The sequence below is a fragment of the Gracilinanus agilis genome, chromosome 2 (assembly GCF_016433145.1).
Source record: "Gracilinanus agilis isolate LMUSP501 chromosome 2, AgileGrace, whole genome shotgun sequence".
NCBI classification, from domain to species: domain Eukaryota; kingdom Metazoa; phylum Chordata; class Mammalia; order Didelphimorphia; family Didelphidae; genus Gracilinanus; species Gracilinanus agilis.
The window spans coordinates 581,092,996-581,116,380 of record NC_058131.1 but is presented as its reverse complement, the minus strand read 5'-3'; the positions used below and the strand labels follow the sequence as shown (position 1 = coordinate 581,116,380).

The 23,385-nt window shown below is 37.1% G+C and overlaps 1 protein-coding gene across 1 annotated transcript in view; it reads right to left on the bottom strand.

Moving 5' to 3' along the window:
- OTUD7A (OTU deubiquitinase 7A) overlaps positions 1-23,385 on the bottom strand; it is a 431,043-nt gene that overhangs the window by 67,476 nt on the left and 340,182 nt on the right. Inside the window, exons 9-11 of the mRNA XM_044665393.1 lie at positions 12,083-12,099; positions 11,495-11,640; positions 8,467-8,579 (exon numbers count right to left, since the gene is read on the bottom strand). Coding sequence (XP_044521328.1) covers positions 8,467-8,579; positions 11,495-11,640; positions 12,083-12,099 — 276 coding nt within the window. The remainder of the gene's footprint in view (positions 1-8,466; positions 8,580-11,494; positions 11,641-12,082; positions 12,100-23,385) is intronic.

Sequence of the window (23,385 nt, the reverse complement as noted above, 5' to 3'; positions counted from 1 at the left end):
CTTTTGAAGTCAATACTAAGTACTGGCTCTAAGGTAGAAGAGTGGTAAGGACTAGGCAACGAGGGCTAAGTCCTTTGGGTCACATAGTTAGGAAGTGTCTGAGGCTAAATTTGAACCCAGGACCTCCCATGTCTAGACCTGCTTTTCTATTTACTGAGCCACCTAGCTGCCCCACTAAATAGTTTTTAAATAAAGCATTGAGGATTCTTCTTCTGACCCATCACTTCTCCCTTTTCCTGTGATCTACCTTTACAATGAAAGAAAAGAGAGACAAGATGTGTTTTCGTGAGGTTCTACCTGATTTCAGTCTTGGTACCCTCGTGAGGCTGCATGAATCATTTCATGAAGTATACTAAGAAGTGAAAGAAGAGCTATTTTCCTATTTGCTTCATTTTGCTTCCTTCCTGTGTTATGGATTGCACTCCCCCTCACTATGTGCTGCCACGATATTAGCTAGCCTTCTGAATTTATTAAAGGGCAGCAAAAAGCTTTAGAAATTTAGCTGACACAAGAAAAAAACAAAACAAAAATAAGAGCTATGAAGTTCAACAGCCACAAATTTCTAAGGTGATGGAGTTCAAAAAATGTATCTTTCAGAGGTTTTTCTGAAGGTGCCTCAGATGTTCCAGCTCATTTTGGCACAAGGGAAATGAACTCATTTTCATTTTATAAGTCAGTGAGAAAGAGTCCAAGAGAAATCCAGCAAGCTCATTATGTTGCTGCATGTCTCCCCTCTCCCACTCCCACTTCCTCACCCTCTCATGACACAAGCGATGCTGGTATCTGGATTGCCCTCACCCTCTTTGATGTTCTAGGAAGAATGTTTTGCCAAGTTAGGAGGTTTAATGAATCTGTTTTCTATTGTGTTAAAATATAAATTGGAAGCTGATGCTTTAAATCCATCAACTTTCCCCCCAGATCTTTGTTAGGTTTCTGGTCTGTGTTTATAATTTAGTCAAGAGGAATGAGGCCATAAGCAATTTATTGTTCACAATTATTTGTAGGGGTTGGTCTCATGTCCCGGACCAGGTTTAGGGAAGTTTCTGCCCTGGTTTTCCTTGAACCAATGGTGGAAAACTGTCCTAGTCTTCAGTGCAATCCTATATTACTAACTCTGCCCATGGAACATGAGAATTGGTCGGAATATGACTGAAGGAAGTTAAGCTGCTGCCCTTCAGCCTCCACCTACCTGTTAGCTCCCTTAATAGTTTTTCTAATCCGATTAACAGACAAATCAAGGGCTCAGCTGCCAGTTTGGGTTAGAATATATCAGAAACCAATAAGCTTTGTCATAGAAGTAACAAAGGTATAAGCATAGTGCTGGAATTAGGTACAAAAAGGGCCAAAGAGAACAATGATACTGATATTTCTGCATTAAAAAAGTCCTTAGTTTAGGAGCAACTAGGTGGCTCAATGGATAGAGAGCCAGACCAGGAAATGGGAGGTCCTGGGTTCAAATTTGGACTTAGACACTCACTTAAATCCCATTGCCTAGGTCTTATCCCTCTTCTGCCTTGGAACCAATATTTATTATCAATTCTTAAAAAAAAAAAAGAAATCCTTAGAGATTGAGAAGTTAAAAACCAGAGAATTTTACAAAGCATTCTATTAGAGGTTCACTTTTATTTCCTTTCTCTTTTATTAAATATCTGATTGATAAATTAATATTAAACACAAATATGATCAGGGTACCTTTATTTCATTCTATTTCATTTAATTTTTTTACACCTTCACCTTCCACTTTAGAATAAATACCATCTATTGCTTCCAAGGCAGAAGAGGGATATGACCTAGGCAATGGGAGTTAAGTGATTTGTCCAGAATCACACAGATAGGAAGTGCCTTAGGCTAAATTTGAACCCAACATTTCCCATCTGTAGTCTGGCTCCCTAGGGCACCTATATACATATTTTTAAATCCCTCCCTGATATAATGAATCTTTCATTTTTTTTCCTAAATTCTAGAAATTAGAGACCTATCAAGGAAGAAATTTAGTTTCTAACAAGCATCCTCATTTGGACAAACTAATAGTCTATTCGGTTCATTTTTCAGTGCCTAAAATAAAATTTTATTCAAAAAAGTTAAAAAACATTCATAGCTTACTGCCTTACAAAAACAGGTGGAGGGCCAGATTTGGCCCACAGGGTTATAGTTTTTCAGCTCCTGCATTGCAGGAAGGTTTGCAGTTCTACTCAGTGTCATCAATTTAAAGAAGAGGCATATCACTCAACCAATGGTCAAGCATTCCACAGGCATTCATTAAGTCATTTAAGGGCCAAGTGGACCAGCTAGGTGACACAATGGATAGAGCACCAGGCTTGGAGTTAGTATCATCTACTTAAATTCAAATCTGGCCTCAGACACTCACTAGCTGTGTGACCCTAGGCAAGTCACTTAATTCTGTTTGCCTCAGTTTCCTCATCTGTCACTAGAGAAGGAAAAGGCAAACCACTCTAGAGTCTTTGCCAAGAAAACTCCAAATGGAGTCATGAAGAGTTAGACATGACTGAAAATGACAACAATAACACAAATATGTCAGATACTACGCTGGCAATATACACAAAAACAAACATTGCAGTCCTTGGTCCTTAAGAATCTTATATTCTATGGTAGAAGACAATCCATGAAAAGGAAGCTGAAAAGTTGGCGCTGGGGGAGAGGGTCAGGGATTCGAAGGAGGTGCCCAAGCCTAAGTTTGGAAAATGCGGGATAATCAGTCTGAGCCCATCACCAAAGAGGAAGGGACAACAGAAACAAAGTTAGAAGGCAATGGAGGCGCAGTGGCTAATTTCAGAGGTCAAGGATGAATGGTCTGAAGATTCCAGGAAAACTCTCTACGTCCCTCAATTATGGGAATTTCCTGGAATCTCCATTTAATTATGGATAAATAGTAAAGATAAATCAGTGAATTTGCTTCAGTTCTTCTTGAAAGTAAGAACAACATGTTTTCGGTCCATTCCTTCAGCTGAAGTTCTGTAAATTTCCACCTACTGGGTCAAGTGACAAATCTCTTTATTTTAACTAAAATGACATCTTCCAATCTCAAGAAGTGCTTTTTAGTTGTAGGATTTGGTGAGCGAGTCTAGCTCCAACCTACTTCTACCTTTCATGAATTTAGAAATGACAAGTCATATCTACCTTACTCAAATAGGAACTTCTCCCATCTGATCCCACTCCTTCATCTTTCCAGATTGAAATTATTACTGTTATTAGCATACTCAGAAGTCCTTCTATTCCCTTGACTGAACTGTGTCTCTGGACTTTTAATACCATTAATTATGTCTTTGGTGAAGTAGAGCAACCACAATGAGCACAGAATATCCGTTGGTGGCACATTATGGTTTCTAATAAAGATTTTCCATTTGATTTTCGGTTTCTTTGCAATAAATTTTTTTTTGGCTTTTTTTTCTTTTTTTTTTGGTCTCTGGAGAAGTACCTTAGGCTGATGTCTTCTGAGAACAATCTAAGAACTAACAGGCTTAATAGCTGGCATTTATATAGTACTTAAAAACTTGTAAAGCAAGCTATAGCACATGACTTTTTCAAATATTTCCCATATTATCTCTAGTGACTCTCATAAATGATAGCCTGTCATTTTATAACTATAGCTTGGATTACTTTCCTCCAAATGTATTAATTATATCTGGTCACAATGAACTTTGTTGTTGTTCAGTGATTTTAATTATGTCTGACTCTTAATGCCATTTGGGGGTTTCTTGGCAAAGATACTGGACTAGTTTGCCATTTCCTTCTCTAACTCATTTTACAGATGAGGAAACTGAGGCAAACAGGGTTAAGTGACTTGTCCAATGTCCCACAGCTAGTAAGTGTATGAGGTTGCATTTGAACTCAGGACTTCCTGACTCTGGGTCCTATACTCTATCCACTGCACCACCTACTTGCCCTCACTGAACTTGACCTACTGCTTTTTTTCCTAGTCCATTAGTATATAAGCCCTTAAAAATAAGAATTGTTTCATTCTTTGTCTTTGTATCTCCAGGGTCTATTGCAGTTCCTGGAAATTAGTGGGTGCTTAGTCAATGCTTTATTTGATTGATTGACTTTTCTGTGTTTTAGCCCTACTGGGTTGGCTCGATAGCCCAAAGAGTTTCATGTCCCACATGTATTTAGGGATTTTCTTGCTTTCTTTTTTTTAAATTTTTTTTAATTTTAAACCCTTAACTTCTGTGTATTGACTTATAGGTGGAAGAGTGGTAAGGGTAGGCAATGGGGGTCAAGTGACTTGCCCAGGGTCACACAGCTGGGAAGTGTCTGAGGCCGGATTTGAACCTAGGACTTCCCATCTCTAGGCCTGGCTCTCAATCCACTGAGCTACCCAGCTGCCCCCATTTAGGGATTTTCTGATGCACATCTTCTTCCGGATAATCTATTAAAATGTTAAGTAATACTGGTTCCAATCTTTGACCATATTGTTTATAGTTCTCTAATGAGGGAAGCATCTGTCAGTTTTCTACCTTTTGTTTTTTGATGATGTCTTTTTTTTTTTCAGTAAAAAAGCATTTCATCTAATCAAGTTACAAGGGTAACTCAATATTTTTTTGTTAACTTTTACTTCTGTCTTAGAATCAATACTAAGTATCAGTTCTAAGGCAGAAGAGTGGTAAAGGCTAGACCACTGGGGTTAAGTGACTTGCCCAAATGTCCGATACCAGATTTCAACCCAGACCCTCTGGACTCCAGGCCTGGCACTCTGTCCATTGAGCCACCTAACTGCCCATAACTCAGTATGTTAAAATAAGGTTTTGTATGGAATATTTTAAAAAGCCTTTTGAGAGTCTAAATTACTAACAGAGAATGGAAATTTGCAATAATACTAATACAGTTAATTATGTTTCAGAGATAAATTGGAATATTAGAATAGAGAAAGTTAAAGAAATGTTAGATCTGGAAGAAACCTTAGAAAGAATAATGATCTCACTTTGGTGATGAGTAACCAAAGTCTGCAGATGGGAAGTGACTTTACAAAGGTCACATAATGAGCTGGTGACAAAGCCAGCAGGAGAACTTCTCTCCAATGTACTATTCTCATTATGTGCTCCCACATTTTTCATAGATATGTTTTGAAGCAATAGGTTAACCTTGAAATCTCAAGACAATTTTTAAAAATCCCTACTTTCCACCTTAGAAACAATATTAAGTATTGGTTCCAGGGCAGAAGAGCAGTAAGGGGTAAGCAATGAGGTTTTAGTGACTTGTCCAGGGTCACACAGCTAGGAAGTATCAGAGGTCATATTTGAACCCAAGACTTCCTGTCTCTAGGATTGGCTCTTAATCCACTGAGCCACCCAGCTGCCCTCTATACAAGTGCCTTTGTGAAAAATTAAAAAAAAATATGACTGACTTCTTTGGGTCATTTTGGTTTCTTACTAGAACATGACTTGCTTTCAAGCATCATCTTCACCAAGTTATGCAACCCAAATTTGATCTTTTGGTTTCACTGCGATTCCTTTTAAACTTAAAATTAAATAAATGCTCATTAAAAACACAATAAACAGATCAAACACTACAAGTCCCCTAGAATGATCTCTGTTAATGAAAATGTGGCAGTAAGTAGCCATTATCTTGCTTTATTATGCCACTTGTGAGACCAATAATGGAATACAGACATCCACCCTGTGGAGCCAAAATCACAGGCATGTGCCTGTTTTTATTGTCCAATTAGTTACAGAGCCTTCTTTCTCTGTTTCTGCTGAGTAGAAATTTTATATCCAGTGACCAGAATGAGCTGCAGTCTTGGAGAGAAAGCCCAGAGAAAAAAAATGGCGCGTTATGGTAGAAGAAACCATTCATCTGCTCTACTCTCCATGCCTCCAGTGTAAATGAGATTCCAAAAGAGTGTGCATTTCTGAAGGAAGACGACACCGTCTAGGATTTTATAATGTATTTTGGATTCATGTCATCCCCCTCCCTTTAAATAAATATAAAAATTGGTACTTTGGAAGATCTGCAGCAGGATGTCAGGGAATCCTTTCTAAACACTAAGATTTAGGCTTGATGTTGGTTTTGTGCTGAGAAACAAAACAAAACCCCAAAACTTTTTAGCAACTTGTGAATTTTAATGACTATCAAAAACAGTCCCTCATCTTCCTGTGCCTGGCTTATTTCTTCTAATGGGCAGGATACTCTGCCACCCCATATTATAAAGCAGGAACAGTGCAGTCTCTGGGTCTGCCATGGATTCCCAGGAGCATCGAAGGGCCAAGATTTTCAAGCATCCTGAGTTTTGAAGGCATGCTTGAAACACTGCAGTTCAGCTTAGTTTGCTCTCTGGAGACTCTTTACCTTCTGATTGCTTATCCAGTGGAATATTAAGAGCACAGGGAATACCTTGCTACTACCTATGTCAATGAAGAGTTAATATGAACTTATAAGAGTAGTTTTAGTAGGCTTATTGTCTGGGAGCCACAAAGCCAGATGTATGGAAAGAAAAAAAATTATGAGTAGATATTTTAAAAGGAATTTAATATTAACTTGGTTCTCCGTTTTGCACTAAACTTTTAAACTTCAGAAAGGATTCCTTCTGGGTCAAAGGCCCTCAAACCAGAGTTTTACAGGGAAGACTTTTTACTTTTGAAATTGGGGTGTCCTTCCTTAACTTGGTGTCTACGAATTTACTTTTTTAAAAAAAGATATCTTAATACATGTTTCAATTTAATTGGTTTCCTTTATAATCCTATTGATTTTTCCTATGCATTTAAAAATATTATTTGGAGAAAAAGCCTCTAAGTTTCAATAGTATGTCAAAGAGGGAAAAATAATTAAGAATCTCTCCTCCATGTGGAAATCACTTCCTTTGGTTTATTAGAGCTGAGTAAAAAATGCAATACTCTGCCCTATGATTGTGGTTCTAAACCCCAGGAAAATGTATTTAGGTACTTTTGTCTTTGTCATCTGACCATTCTTTTCCTATTTTAAAAGCACCCTACCATATACTTTGTACTCAAGATTGTGCTTTTCTCAGGGCACTTATTAATTTACAAGGAAAAGGAATACTTGAAAAAATAACAAAAATAAGGTTTCAGTAATTAAAAAAGTCATCTAAATGAATTCTATTGAGCAATCAGATAGGAGGGCTCAAAGACTTTGAAAATCATCCTAATTAGTTACTATTTTCTTAAGCAGACTGGTTGATCATGATTACCCCCCTGGGTCTCAGAACACTCTGTTTCTGCCTGATATTAAAAAAGAAAAAAGAATGGTGTCTTGTCCTTCTGAATATTATCCTGATTTGGAATTAACCTAGCCAGAAACTGTGGACAACATTTATATATCTGGGTCAAAGTTTCTGGGACATTCCTAACCAATTCAGTAAGCTCTTTTTTAATGGTATACTTTTGATGCTTTACCTTTATCCTCTTACTCCTCTGCCCACTAGAGAAGTAACTGTTATGTTCTTGTTTCAAGAGGATGATATTACATGACTCTGGACTAAATACTCTAAGGACCAACAGTACATAATCCCAGCCAGTAAAGAATTCTCAAACTGCACAGGAATGTTTTCACTCTCCAACCCCTTCTTCTTCTTTTTTTTTTTTTTAAATCACCTTCTTACTACTGTGGTTCACATTATTGTTGGCCATTTGGTTCAATTCTTTTGAATTCTTGGTTTTACTGTAATTACTTTAACCTTAAAATTAAGTAAATGCTCTTTATGAAATAAAGGAATCCTCTATTGATATTTCCCCCTCCCCAAATAAGGTCCATTAATGGGAAATAGAATAATAAGTCATTTTCTTTCACACGCCACCCTCCAGGCTTGCAACTTGGCTGTGCCCATTTTCTCTTTGCCCTTCTCTGTTGGTTGTACGTTGTTTTTCATTGTCAGACGTCAGATGAAGAGTAGGAGAGGGAGAGATGACTCATGGGCACTAGATGCCAATGTCTTTGAAATAAACATGTTGAGAATGGGTAAATGCTTCTTCTAAACATCTGGCAAGTTGCCAACCTACTCTTCTTCCCTACCCATATGTTCCTCCTCAGTATCATTTCTTGGGCTCTTCTGGCTATTTGGAATGGGGGAGCACTGCTGGACCACTAGGAAACATTTCTCTGCCTCCTCTCAGGTTTCAGCAATGACTCTGTGGCTGGACTTTGGCTTGGAGTGGAGGGAAGGTGAGCTTTGGTTCTCCCTCGTCTTTATCATGACTCGGTGCTCTGGTATCAATTCTGAATGTGGGCTTAACAGACTTCCAGGAATTACAGATGACTTTAGGGAATAGTACTGACATGACACCCTTCGAGGTAGTCAAGGAAACAATGAAATCATATGCATGCAATCCTACATATGTACACACACGTGCAGAATATAGAGTGCTATGACATGAAGATAATTAAAGGGGCTGGAACAAATTGGAAGTAGGCATTGTTCTTTAGATCTCTGGCTTCAGAAAATGCATTCCACAGCTAAATGATATTATAATAAGGCACTTGAAGAGAGTAACTTACCCACCACCGGTGCCTCCATTTTTGCTGAAATGAGTTCGAGGTTCACTGGACGCCAGCTTCAAGAGCTCATTCCATTCTCGCTCCCACTCTTCTTCTGTATAAACTAACCCTGACTAAGGAAAAGGAAAGTGTCTGTTTTAGGAGATGCAATTGAAACAGATTGGCAGTGGCCACCTCACCCAGACCACTTATCCCACTTGAAGAAGGAAATAGATGCTGGTATAGTGTCATGGATAGGGCACTGAGCTTGCAGTCTGTAGGCTCAAATTCTGCCTTCAATACTTTTGGGTCATGTGGCCTTGGGCAAGTCATTTGCTATCTCTTGACTATTTCTTCATCTGTCAAATGAGATATTTGGAGCTCATGGCTTCCTTAGAATCATAGTCCCTTCAAGCTCTAAATCTTTGATCCTGTAATATTGCTATTGGAAATTGATTACAAACATTGCCTTTGGATCATCTTGGTCTATTTTGAGACATGGCTCAGAGGTAAAGGCAAAAGGTCTTTGGAAAGAGAATATATATTTATACTGTCTCTGGTTTATTTTTTCCTTATTGCTGGTAAAAGTTTTCACAAAAAATAAATCTTTAATTTATACTCTTTGCTCAGGGAGTTTTTCCAGCAATAAGGAGTCTGATCTTATAAAGCTCTCAGGGCAAGATATGGCCTAAGAATAACTTTCAAGTTGGTCCAGTATGAAGTATCCCATTTAATCTTAAATGGGTCCAAGATGGATTATGTTTAAATAATAGGAAGCTTTTTTTTCCTAGAAAAGTCAGATCTAGGTTCTACTATGAAATCATTTCATACAACAGGAATAGGACAACATTTGGCATGACAACTGAATAACTCAAAATGGAAACAAATAGCCTTTCCCCAAACTATATTTCTTCTTGATTCTTTTCTCTAAACAACTCTTCTGGAGTGAGAAGGAGTGTTTTTTTTCTGTTTCTATTGTGAAGAAGGGGAAACTGAGGTGCAGAGAGGGTAACTGACTTACCCAGGGCCACATGACAAAGAGCCACCTTAACTTGGAAGGGAACTCTGGCAATTGTTTGGTTTTAAATGGCTATATTGTTTTATTATAGCATGTACCACTAGAACAAGTTAGGTAAACTCTATCCATCCTTTAGATCAACAGTCGGTAACCTTTTTGGCCGTGAGAGCCATAAACGCCTGTGGAAGGAGGAGGATGGAGGTAGAAGGTGCTGGAATATGGGGCGGGGGCTGAAGGACCCCCTGGGGCATATCCTGGGGCTCTGCCTGGACTGGCCAGTCAGGAGGTAGAGCCAGATATGGCTCGAGAGCCATACCTTGTCGACCCCTGCTTTAGATCTAGGTCTTAAAACTGAGGAGTAATAATGAGTCTAGATGACATTTATATAATGCCTTCTGATTTCTAAGTAATTTGTTTATAATTGAGAGTTCATTATAGAATTTGTATCAAATGTTTTCTGGATAGAATTGATATTTGGCTTTTCTAAGCCAGTGAATGAATTAAAAAGTCCCAAATGAGAACATTTGGCATGTGCTTTTTCATCTCTCTTTTCTTTCATTTCTTAAAGGAGATATTCCTGAATCCTAATGCCTCTTAACTTTCCATTTCTTTTTCTGCATTTTGTACCATTTGAAGGTAAGTTCCATGAAGTCTGAGATCATTTCTTAATTTTTTAAATCACTCTCTTGATTCCTCACACAAGGGTTCTGGATGTAATAGTTATTAGTTGATTTCATAGAAGAAGAAACCTCAGAAACTTTTTGGTTTCAGAGAAGAAAAGTCACTTGCTGAAGCTGCATAGTGAATAAATGTCAGACGTGGAAGTTGAACCTTGGTCTTCCAAGAGTATGGAATCACTAAGGCTAGCATTCTCTATACTAAGCTATACTTCTCAGTACGTTTGTTCAGGAAATTAATTTTTTTTCAGGACGATAACAAAAAGTGAAATGAAATTCAAAAATAAACACCAATTCATTTCATGAAAACTGAATACTCTCTGGGACATATACCCTCAAGGACCTTCCTAAGAAGGGAAGTTTTCAGTGAAGTCACCCTAATAATTTTTTGGGGGAGGGGAGGACACTTCACAGTGCTTACTTCTGGATGTTGACTCAGGGAGCTGGTGCTAAGTAGAACCCCCAGGTTCATATATATGAAGTAAAACCAAACACCCTTCCATTCTAACCCTTTGAGAGTATCCTTCTCCCTTCAAAGCTGTTCTTGTCTATTTAATGTTTTATAAATATGCTGGAAGAGGAGGGTCCATAAGCAGTAGCATGGTCCTGGTACTCTACCCAGGAATGGTCCCATTCACAAAGCAAGAAGCAGGAGAACCAAAAACTGGAGGGCTGCCAAAAAAGGAGGCTGTTCAAGAGCCTGTTCAAAGGGAAAAGCCATAATGGGAAGGTGGAGAGAATGTCTGTTTTTAGGGGGAATAATTGATAGAATGCAAACACCTCATATAGATCAGAGAATTTATTGCCCAACAAAGTTCCAAGTTGAAAAGCCATAATCATTAAAGTTTCCCTGGCAGATCCATACCCATTTGATCACTTGTCTCTTTCCAGCTGGCCAGAGGTAAAAAAAAAGGCACTGAGATTTATAACTTCTGGTCCAAACAACAAGGACAAAGATGGCAGTGAGGCACCACTCTCCAGTGGGTCAGTGCTTCCCAAGAGTTTCTCCATTGCTCTCCAAGGGCTCTGGAGCATCTGGCAAGGCTGCCTGGAAATTTAACTCCCTTTGCCACAGGCCCTTCTTGCTCTTGACATTTTTTGTTGTACTGTTTGAATATGTTCTTTCCCCTGTGCATTGAAATGAAAACTTTAATAATCCACTGCAGCAATTGTAGCTTGGCACCCAGGAAGATGGAACACCAACTTACATGACCAGCCCCTGGGGCCTGTATTCTGAGCTCTGTTACACCCAGCTCTGCCATCAGTCAAGGAGACACGAATTAACCATCACTCTTGTCTTACTAGAGGGTAAGATTAGAGCTGGGGTTTAAAAAAAATGCCAGTGAGTACAAACCTCCTTATTCTGCTGGGTCTGTTGCCACCTCCACCTCCGCTTCAGTGCTTCCCTTTCTGCTCCACTCCTCATCATGGTATAGAGAGCCTTACGCAAAACCAGGTCCCGGTCGTGAAATCCCCACATGCCTGTGGAGTAGAGGTATACTTGTGAGGAAGGGAACAGAGTAGGAAATGAAGAAGGGGAAACATGAACAAAACAACTACAAAAGCTACTAAGACCATGCCCAATGTAGCCTTCCCATTTCTGCAGGGATAAAAACAATTTTGCTAATTAATTGCCAAATTCTCCTCATTAGCTAATGTTCTCTTTCATTATTTCTAAGCTCTCCTAATGGAACCCATTAGTGTAAACAGACTAATGAAGAAAAATGCAACCTTTTAAGCAAGCTGATAGCCTTGTTTAAAAAAACAACCACAAAAAAAAAACTATCCTCACCCCAGTTTCTCTGAATGCACTGGCACTGACTTTAACTTGACTACAAGGAGCCAAGTGAGTCTTGGGTTTAGGCTTATAAATAACACCTATACATGAGGCATGAGGTGAGGTGGGGAATTGGGGATAATGATCGACTCCTCTGGGTGTCACTGAGGCAATGACATGTACTCTCAGACTTCCCAATACAGAGAATGAGAAATAGCAGTGGCCATGCAACAAAGTTTTGATCAAGAGAATAGCATTGTTGCTAACTAAAGTTCTAAAGAGAGGGATATCTGTTTCCCACGGGCATCTGCTTGCCCCAAGAAGTAGATTTTATAGTAATCTCTGTGGTCTCTGTTTAACAGGTTGAGTATGTATTCAGCACCATACAAGGGAATAGTTCTCTGTGAAATGGCTCCCTGGGAAATAGACCTTGGAGTGACCCTTAGCATCTACAAATGATGTACAAAGAAACCAGGATTTTGTTGGCATAGAGAACTACTTATATGGGAATTCTAGCCTGTATGAAACTAGAAGATAATTCCTAGAGAATTAGGTACTACTTGCTCATAAGTACCTGAGGCATGATTTGGATACCAGCTCCTTTATTCCAAACTCCATGATCTATCCACCATGTCCCACTGACTCTACTCTTAACAGTATATCTGGTACAAATAAAATGGCCTCTTCTTATTCTCCTATAAAATAGTTGGATCTGACACAAAGGTTCTCTTTTAACAATCCTGGCCATTTGTCACTTTGATATTTCCATCCAAAAAGAAAACAAACCGTTCAAAGTAAAGAACATGTAATAAACTTGAGGCAGCATTATTTTGTATTTATTTCTCTAGGACTTGCTGTACCTTCTGGTAGTCTACATATTGGTCTTCTTCATTGTAAAACCTTCCATTATAATCGAGGCAAAGTGCCAACTCCTATCCTCTCATCTCCTTCCCTTCCTCTACCATGTTAGCACTTGCTTCCAAGTGATCAGGGACTCTAGAGCTCTCTTCACTTTGAGAGGAGTATGATGAGAAGATGATAGCAAAAGTACATCAAAATAATCAGAAGGAAAGTTTAGCAACCAAATCTGTGCCCTAATCCACATGGAGAGAGTGAAAGGGAATTAGACAAGATCACTCGTGGTTTCTATCTTAAGCCCGGGACAAAGTAATTGTGTCTGGAACTTCATATTGGTGTGATGATTTTGTGGGAAAGAGGGAATGCTTTCTATTCTTTCAGGAAATTCTATATGGATAAAAAAACAGTGTCCTTAGTGATATCTTTCACATCTATGTGTTTCTTTCTATTCCCACTGGAATCACTCTAACCTATACTTTCATCATGTTAGGCCCAGACATGTTCAAGTCTCATAACTGTCCTCCCAGTTTTTTTTTCCACCCCTTCAATCCATTCTTCATAATGTCGACAAATTATCTCCTATACTCTGATTGATTATAACTTTAAATGTTTACCTGTTGCTTGAAGATGAAATACTAATTCAATTCACCAAACATTTACTAAGTGCCTATTATATACAAGGAACTATGTTAAAAGACACAAAGACAAAAATTAAAGTTATTTTTTTTTACATTTTCTTTTGAGGATTGGAAGAATTTATACACATAAGATACAAGTGGCATAACATAAGGTAGGGTATCAATATATATGTGTATACAAAGAAGTATATTAGAAGGTAGAATACATACATATTATCTATATATAAATAAAAGGTAGGGAGTGATACAGGAAAGAAGTTATTTAAACAAACTGCTTCAGAGAAATTTGAGGCGATAATATTAAAAGGTGATTATGGAGGTAGAGTCAAGAGGGTGGCTTAGAAGCAGCAAAAATCAATTTCTCTGTGAAAACACTTTCACACCAATGAAAAAACAAACACTTCAAGGGGGACAGAAAGCCAATTGAACAAGACAGAGCTGCAGGACCCTCCTGCTTGATTCAACTTAAAAGGTACACAGAGAAGGTTGAATTCTTCGGTTTAGGAAAAAGACCTCCACCACCTACTGTGCTGAGACTCTGTGGTTTGTGGGATCTCAGGGCAAGGGTTCCAACCGGGACAGAGTACTTTGCTACCACAACTACACAAAGCTCAGGGCTCTGACCACAGCTGACAAGGAGACAGCTAGAGGAGAGAAGCAGAGAAGAAGGCAGGCTGATCATGATCTTCAGCCACCACTCCTCCATCTTACGCCTTTGCTACTGTAAGTTTTAATGCACATTCAGATCTATTCATTAGCTCAATTGGTTCAATACAGTTTATCAATACTACAGAGAAGAAGTCTCTAGAAGGCAGAAAAGCTCAAATTCATAGAGCTAGCAAATAACCAGAAGGGCAAATGTACAGAAATTCAAATGCAAGATTGAGACAGAGCCACAGGTCTCTCCTACTTGATTCAACCTGAAAGGTACACAGATAAAATTGAATTCTTGGGCATGAGTGAAAGATCCAACACTCATCATATACACACCAAGTGGTATAGCATTCAGGTTTCTAAAGGAGAAACTAAAGGAGCTTAAGGAGGAAATAGAGTAAGGGAAGTAAGGAAGTTAGAGGAAAAGAAGTAAGAGAAGTGAATGAAATGTTAGAAAAATTAGAGCTAATAGATATCTGGAGAAAAATAATCTTTTCAGCAGCACATGGCACGTGGCACATATACAAAGACTGAATACGTACAAGGGCATAAAAACATTGCAAACAAATGTAGGAAAGCAGAAATAATAAATGCAATTTTTTCAAATCATAATGTAATAAAATCATAATCAATAAGAGCTTATGGAAAGGCAAATTTAAAATTAATTGGGAACTATATAATCTAATTCTTCAAAACGGTGGGTGAAAGGACAAATCAAAAAAATCAATTACTGATTTCATTGAGAACAACACTGAAGAAACAACATATCAAAATCTATGGGATGCAGCCAAAGCAAAACACAGTATTTATATCCCTGAGTGCATACATCAACAAGTCAGAGAGAGAAGAGGTCAATGAATTGGGCATGCAACTTAAAAAAATAGAAAGAGAACAAATTGAAAATCCCCAGATAAAAATTAAATTGGAAATCCTAAAAATCAAAGGAGAAATTAATAAAACTGAAAGTAAAAAAAAAAAAAACAAAACAACTATTGAACTAATAAATAAGACCAGGAGCTGGTACTTCGAAAAAACAAATAAAATACATAAAGTATTAGTTAATCTAATAAAAAAAGAAAGAAGAAAATCAAATCAACAGTATCAAAGATGAAAAGGGTGCCCTCATCCCTAATGAAGAGGAAATTAAGATAATTATTAAGAACTATTTTGCCCAATGATATGGCAATCAATATGAGAATATAGGTGAAATGGGTGAATATTTACAAAACTACAAACTGCCTTGATTAACAAAGGAGGAAATAGGATTCTTTTTTAACATTTATTAATATTTATTTTTTAGAAAAGTTAACATGGTTACATGATTTATGCTCTTACTTTCCCCTTTACTCCCCGACCTTCCCCCCTCCCATGGCTGATTTGCAAGGAAATAGAATTCTTAAACAATCTTGTTTCAGAAAAAGAAATTGAACAAGTCAACAAGGAACTTCCATAGAAAAAAATCTCCAGGGCCAGATGGATTCACAAGTGAATTCTATCAAACATTTAAAGAACAACCAACCCCAATACTATAGAAATTATTTGACAAAATAGCCAGGCAAACCAAAAACAGAGAAAGAAAACTATAGACCAATATCTCTAATGAACATAGATGCGAAAATCTTAAATAGAACTCTAGCAAAGAGACTCCAGCAAGTGATCAAGAGGATCATCCACCATGATCAGATGGGATTTATACCAGGAATGCAAGGATGGTTCAACATTAGGAAAACCATCCCCATCCATATAATTGATCATATCAACAATCTAACAAACAAAAATCACATGATTATCTCAATAGATGCTGAAAAAGCCTTTGACAAAATACAGCATCCATTCCTATTGAAAACACTGGAAAGTATAGGAATGGAAGGACCTTTCCTAAAAATAATAAACAGTATAAACCTAAAACCATCAACAAGCATCATATGCAACGGGGATAAATTAGAAGCCTTTCCAGTAAGATCAGGAGTGAAACAAGGATGCCCATTATCACCTCTATTATTTAACATTGTACTAGAAACACTAGCAGTAGCAATTAGAGAAGAAAAAGAAATTGAAGGTATCAGAATAGGCAATGAGGAGACTAAGATATCACTCTTTGCAGATGATATGATGGCATACTAAAAAAATCCTAGAAAACAAAATAAGAAGCTTGTAGAAATAATCAACAACTTTAGCAAAGTTGCAGGATACAAAATAAATGCACATAAATCATCAGTATTTATATATATTCCCAACACATCACAGCAACAAGAGGTAGAAAGAGAAACACCATTTAAAATCACCCTAGACAATATAAAATACTTAGGAATCTACCAAAATAAACACAGGAATTATGCAAAAACAACTACAAAACACTTTCCAAACAATTAAAACTAGATCTAAACAACTGGAAAAACATTGATTGCTCATGGGTAGGACAAGCTAACATAACAAAAATGACCATTCTACCCAAATTAATTTACCTATTTAGCGCCATACCTGTCAAACTACCAAAAAACTTTTTTAATGAATTAGGAAAAACTATAACAAAGTTTATCTGGAATAACAAAAGATCAAGAATATCAAGGGAAATAATGAAAAAAATGTGAAGGAAGGGGACCTAGTAGTACCAGATATTAAACTGTACTATAAAGCATCAGTCATCAAAACAGTATGGTACTGGCTAAAAGACAGAAGGGAGGATCAGTGGAATAGACCTGGGGTAAGTGACATCAGCAAGACAGTGTATGATAAATGCAAAGAGCCAAACTTTTGGGACAAAAACCCAGTATTTGACAAAAACTGTTGGGAAATTTGTAAAACAATATGGGAGGGGCAGCTGGGTAGCTCAGTGGAGTGAGAGTCAGGCCTAGAGACAGGAGGTCCTAGGTTCAAACCCGGCCTCAGCCACTTCCCAGCTGTGTGACCCTGGGCAAGTCACTTGACCCCCATTGCCCACCCTTACCAATCTTCCACCTATGAGACAATACACCGAAGTACAAGGGTTTAAAAAAAAAAACCAATATGGGAGAGATTAGGTTTAGATCAATATCTCACACCCTACACCAAGATAATTTCAGAATGGGTTAATGACTTGAATATAAAGAGGGAAATTATAAATAAGTTAAGCGAACGCAGAATAGTATACTTGTCAGATCTTTGGGAAAGGAAAGATTTTAAAACAAAGCAAGAGTTAGAGAAAATTACAAAATGTAAAATAAATGATTTTCATTATATCAAACTAAAAAGCTTTTGTACAAACAAAAACAATGTAGCCTTTAAAATCATAAGGGAAACAACAAATTGGGAAAAAAATCTTTATAACAAAAAACTCTGACAGGGGTCTAATTACTCAAATATACAAGGAGTTAAATCAATTGTATAAAAATCAAACCATTCCCCAATTGATAAATGGGCAAGAGACATGAATAGGCAATTTTCAGATAAAGAAATTAAAAGTATCAATAAGCACATGAGAAAGTGTCCTAAATCTCTAATAATTAGAGAAATGCAAATCACAACTCTGAGATATCACCTCACACCTAGCAGATTGGCTAAAATGATAGAAGGGGAGAGTAATGAATGTTGGAGGGGATGTGGCAAAATTGGGACATTAATGCACTGCTGGTGGAATTGTGAACTGATCCAACCATTCTGGAAGGCAATTTGGAACTATGCTCAAAGGGCTATAAAAGAATGCCTGCCCTTTGATCCAGCCATACCATTGTTGGGTTTGTGCCCCAAAGAGATCATAGATAAACAGACTTGTACAAAAATATTTATAGCTGCGCTTTTTGTGGTGGCAAAAAACTAGAAAATGAGGGTATGCCCTTCAATTGGGGAATGGCTGAACAAATTGTGGTATATGCTGGTGATGGAATACTATTGTGCTCAAAGGAATAATAAACTGGAGGAATTCCATGTGAACTGGAAAGACCTCCAGGAATTGATGCAGAGTGAAAGGAGCAGAGCCAGGAGAACATTGTACACAGAGACCAATACAATGTGGTAAAATTGAATGTAATGGACTTATGTATTAGCAGCAATGCAATTACCCAGGACAATTCTGAGAGATTTATGGAAAAGAATGCTACTCACATTCAGAGGAAGAACTATAGGAGTGGAAACACAGAAGAAAAACAACTGCTTGAACACATGGGTTGATGTGGACATGATTGGGGATGTAGACTCGAAACTACCACACCAATGCAACTATCAACAATTTGGAAATAGGTCTTGATCAATGACACATGTTAAAACCAGTGGAAATGTGCATCAGCTATGGGGAAGGTGGCCAGGGGGGGGGGTGAAGGGGAAAGTAAGAGCATGAACTATGTAACTATGTTAACTTTTCTGAAAAATAAATATTATTAAATGTTAAAAAAAAGAAATCGAAGGGATTAAAGTAGGCAATGAAAAGACTATACTATCATTCTTTGCAGAAGATATGATAGTCTATTTAAAGAATCCTAGAAAATCAACTAAAAAGCGAGTGCAAATAATCAACAACTTTAGCAAAGTTGTAGGATACAAAATAAACCCACATCAGCAGTTCTATATATTTCTAATATAACTCAGCAGCAAGTGTTAAATAGAGAAATTCCATTTAAAATTACCCTAAACTATTTGGAATCTTTTTGCCAAGACAAACACAAACTATAAAATACTTTCCATACAATTAAAACTAGATCTAAATAATTGGAAAAACATTAATTGCTCGTGGGTAGGATGAGTTAATATAATAAAAATGATAATCCTATGCAAGTTAACTTACCTGTTCAGTGCCATACCTCTCAAACTACCAAGAAACTTTTTTTACTGAATTAGAAAAAAATAACAAAGTTCCTTTGGAAGAATAAATGGCCAAGAATATCAAGGGAAATAATGAAAAAAAATGTGAAAGATGGAGGCCTAGCAGTATCAGATCTGCAACTGCAATAAAGTGGTGGTCATCAAAACAATATGGTACTGACTATGAGACAGAAGGAAGTATCATAAATCATGTAACCATGTTAACTTTTATAAAATATAAATATTAATAAATGTTTAAAATTAAAAAAAACAACAATATAATTCTTCAGGGGAGACATGTATATTTAATGAAATAGAGGACTTGCAAGGATTTCTGATGAAAAGTAGAGTTGAATAGAAAATTTGACATTCAAGCACTTAAAAACTTAAAAGTGTAGAAAGGTTAACATGAAAGAGAAATCAGAAGAAATTCAATAATATTAGACTCTTTACATGCCTAAAGGGGAAGGTGATACACATAATTCCCAAGAACTTTATCATTATAGAAGTGGTTAGAGGTAGTCTAGTTATACAGTGGATGTGGATATGAGTCAATTAAAGTAGGATGATCTCCAAAAAACTGAGAGGTGAGAAAAAATGCTCTTGGGAAGGGGGAAAGGGAAAGGAAGAATCAGGCAATTTTCTCACTCAAAGGAGATACACAAGGAAGAGTTTTTTATAATGGAGGGGGAAATGTGGGTAGTGGTAGACAGTGTTTGAACCTCACTCTCATTGGAATTGGTTCATAGAAGGAGATACACATACACACACACACACACATACACACACACACACACACATACACACACACACACACACACACACACACACACACACACACACACACTTGCTTGGGCATAAAAATATATCTTACCTAATAGGGAGATAGGAGGGAAAGGGAATAAGAGATATTGGGGGGCAATGAAAAAGGGATAGGAGGATTGGGGGAAATAATGGTCAGACTCAAGAAGACTTTTGAAGATGGACAGGATAAATAGAGGAAAATGGAGGGAAATGCAAGGTTAGTGAACATAACTATTAATGTGATGAGCTAATGGAAAGGGATGGCAGAATAGAATGGAAGCTAGAATCCAACAATATATTGTATATAAGAGAGACATTTGGGACAGAAAGACACACAGAGTTGAAATGAAGGGTTGGAGCACAGGGCTGGCAATCATAGCTCAGATAAAGCAAGAGTAAAATTATATTTGATTGAAAGAAATAATTAGGGAAATTACATTTTGCTAAAAGGTACTATAGATAATGAAGTTATACAAAATTATAATGTTTCTCTGATAAAGGGCTCAATTTCTCAAATATATAAGGATCTCATATTTATAAGTGGTCAAAGAATATGAACAGACAGTTTTCAGAAGAAGTCAAAGTTATCTATATTATATTAAGAAAATGCTCTAAATCACTACTGGTTAGAGAAATGCAAATTAAACCAACTCTCGGGTGCCATCTCACACTTGTCAGAAATGACAAATGCTAGAGGGGATGAGGGAAAATAAGTATGTTAATGAATTGTTGGTGGAGCAGTGAATTGGTCCAACCATTCTGGAGGACAATTTGGAACTATGCCCAAGGGTTATAAAACTGCATATCCTTTGATTCAGCAATACTACTAATAAGACTCTACCCCAAAAAGATAAAATGTATAGCATCTCTTTTTGTGATGGCAAAGAACTGGAAATTGAGAGGATGCTCATCAGTTAGGGAATAGCTGAACAATTTGTAGTATATGATTATGATTCAGCACTATTGTGATAAGTATAAGAATAAGAAATGGCAAGGGGGTGTGGTTTTAGGAAAAAAACCACATGGAAAGACTTACATGAACTGATACAAAGTAAAGTAAGAAGAATGAGGAAATTATTATGCATGGGTATAGCAATGTAATTATGATCAATGACTATTCTGATCAATATAGTAATGCAAAACAATTCCAAAGAATTCATATTAAAAATGATATCTACTTCCTCCACCAAGAGAGAAATGATGAAATCTGTGGGGAAATTGAAATACTTTTCTTGCATTCTTTTTTTTTTTTTTTGACATTTTTGGTGCTATGGCTAATATGGAAATATTTTTTATGTGATTTCACAGGTATAACTGATATATTTATTGTTTGCCCTTTCAGAGAGTGGGGGAAGGGTGGGAGGTAGACAATTTGGAACCTAAAATTTAAAAAAGAAAGGCTGCTTAAAAAATAATAAACGCTTTAAAAAAAGATAAGTTAGAATCAGACTGCAAAAGCTGAGGATGCTGAGAGTATTTGTGTTTTAATCTTAGAGCCAGTAGGAAGCTATTGATTTTTTTTAAATCAATGGAATAGTATGGTCAAGTCTGTACTTTTAAAGAGATTATTTTGGCAACTGTGTTAAAGATGAATTGTAGAGGAGAGAAATTAGAGGCAGTTCAAACAAATTCCTTAACCTGGTATCCAGAGTTTTCCATAAAATGCTCTCCAAAATTACCTTTCCTTTCAAACATTATTTACTCACCAGTACAAATCCTCCATTCCAGTCAAACTGGCTTACTCATCTTCCCTTAAATTTTTCATGTGTATTCTTGAATCCATGCCTTGTTCATACTATTCCTCCTCCTGAAATACCTTACTTTCCCCCTGCCATTAAGTCTTTTTTTTTTTTAAGATTTAAAGATTTAATTTTTTTAGAAAAATTTTCCATGGTTACATGATTCATGTTTTTACTTTCCCCCTCAAACCCTCTTCACCCTCTCCCCCCACCATATCCATGCCATTAAGTCTTTTTTTGTTTGTTTGTTTGTTTTTTATATTTTTAAACCCTTAACTTCTGTGTATTAGTTCCTTGGTGGAAGAGTGGTAAGGGTAGGCAATGGGGGTCAAGTGACTTGCCCAAGGTCACACAGCTGGGAAGTGTCTGAGGCCAGATTTGAACCCAGGACCTCCCGTCTCTAGGCCTGGCTCTCAATCCACTGAGCTACCCAGCTGCCCCCCATGCCATTAAGTCTTAATAATCATCCAAAGGTCATTTCAAATTCTACATTTACTATGTCTTCACAAAACTTCTCTTAACTCTTTATTGCATCTTAAAGAGCGAAACATTCTTTTGGATCTTATCACATGCTTCCTTTGTATTTATCATTTCCTATAGGTCCATTTTATTTCCTTAGCTAGTGAGTATAGTTCTTGAGAAATGAGGCTATGTCCCACATGCTTTTGTATCCCTATTATCTAGTACTTTTTCCAGTAAACAGTACTATGATCCATTTCTTGTTGGTGAAAATGGCAGTTTTCTCTCCTCCTCTTATTTAGTACCAGGCAAATGGAACTTAAGGATAAGGTACTATGTTAATAAAGGAAAAGTTAATCCAAAATAAAGTGTCCAGCTTTGGCATATGCCAATGTCAGTACAATCTTGCTCCTAGTAATGGAAGAAGTGTACCAAGGGTTAAATGGTGAGATTAGGGTTCCATTAAGGTAGTTAAAGGAGGGTTGTTTTAGCTCAAGAAAGCTAATTGGAATTAGATAGAGAAGAAAAATTAAAAGAGCCGGATGGAAACAGCTATAAAATTCTGAGGGAAAACATTAAGGCAAGAAATAGGAGGATGTTGGGAAATTATGGCTCTTGCTTTGTAGGCAAAAGATTGAATGGAACAAACAATATGGAGGGAAAAGAGAAAAGAAACTGAGCAGTCTATTCAATGGCAAAAAATATCAATCAAAGGTCAGGCGAGGAGGGACAGAAATCCTATGTTGTATTGCCTAAGGCAGGCATCAGATCTCTTTAACCAAGAATAATTTGGTATACAATATCAACTAGTTAGAGAAGGCATGAGGACTTATATTTCATTTGCAAAGGGAAAGATGTTTGAGAAATTTATAAAGGCTTCTTTGGGGTGTCCAACAGGAAGTCAGCGGGTGGCTATGTTGACAGAAAAATGCAAGTGTCTAAAAGACTACATAGTTGAAAGTGGCCAAGGACATTTTTTAGTGTTCATTCATCCAAACAGGAGCCCTTATTATTTTTATTTTTTTAATTTGGGAGAGGAAGGGGAAGGCTGTATTTGTGAACTGTGTAGGTAAAAAGGAGGCTAGTAACATTGAATTTGTTGAATTATTGACTCCTTGAGCAAGAAGGGACCTGAGATATCATGTAATTGAAGGGTTCTAATAATACACAAGAAGAAACTGAAGTATATATAGAGAAAATGGCACACTCAAGATCCCACTACCAAAATAAGTATAAATTTAATTGCTATCGTGTGCCAAGCATTGGCGAGAAAGTGGAATAAAAATGAGTCTCTGTCCTCTCATGGAGCTTATATTCTATCAAGGGAGATAACATGAAAACACAGATGTGTAATAAAGATTTAATTCCCAGCTGGCAACCTGGGGTATGTATGGACAAACATTCCTTCTTAGACCTTTCTGAGGGATTGAGGTTTATCTCAATCTTTGAGTTGAAATATAATCTAGGGTTATGATTCATTCTCTCTCTCTCTCTCTCTCTCTCTCTCTCTCTCTCTCTCTCTCTCTCTCTCTCTCTCTCTCTC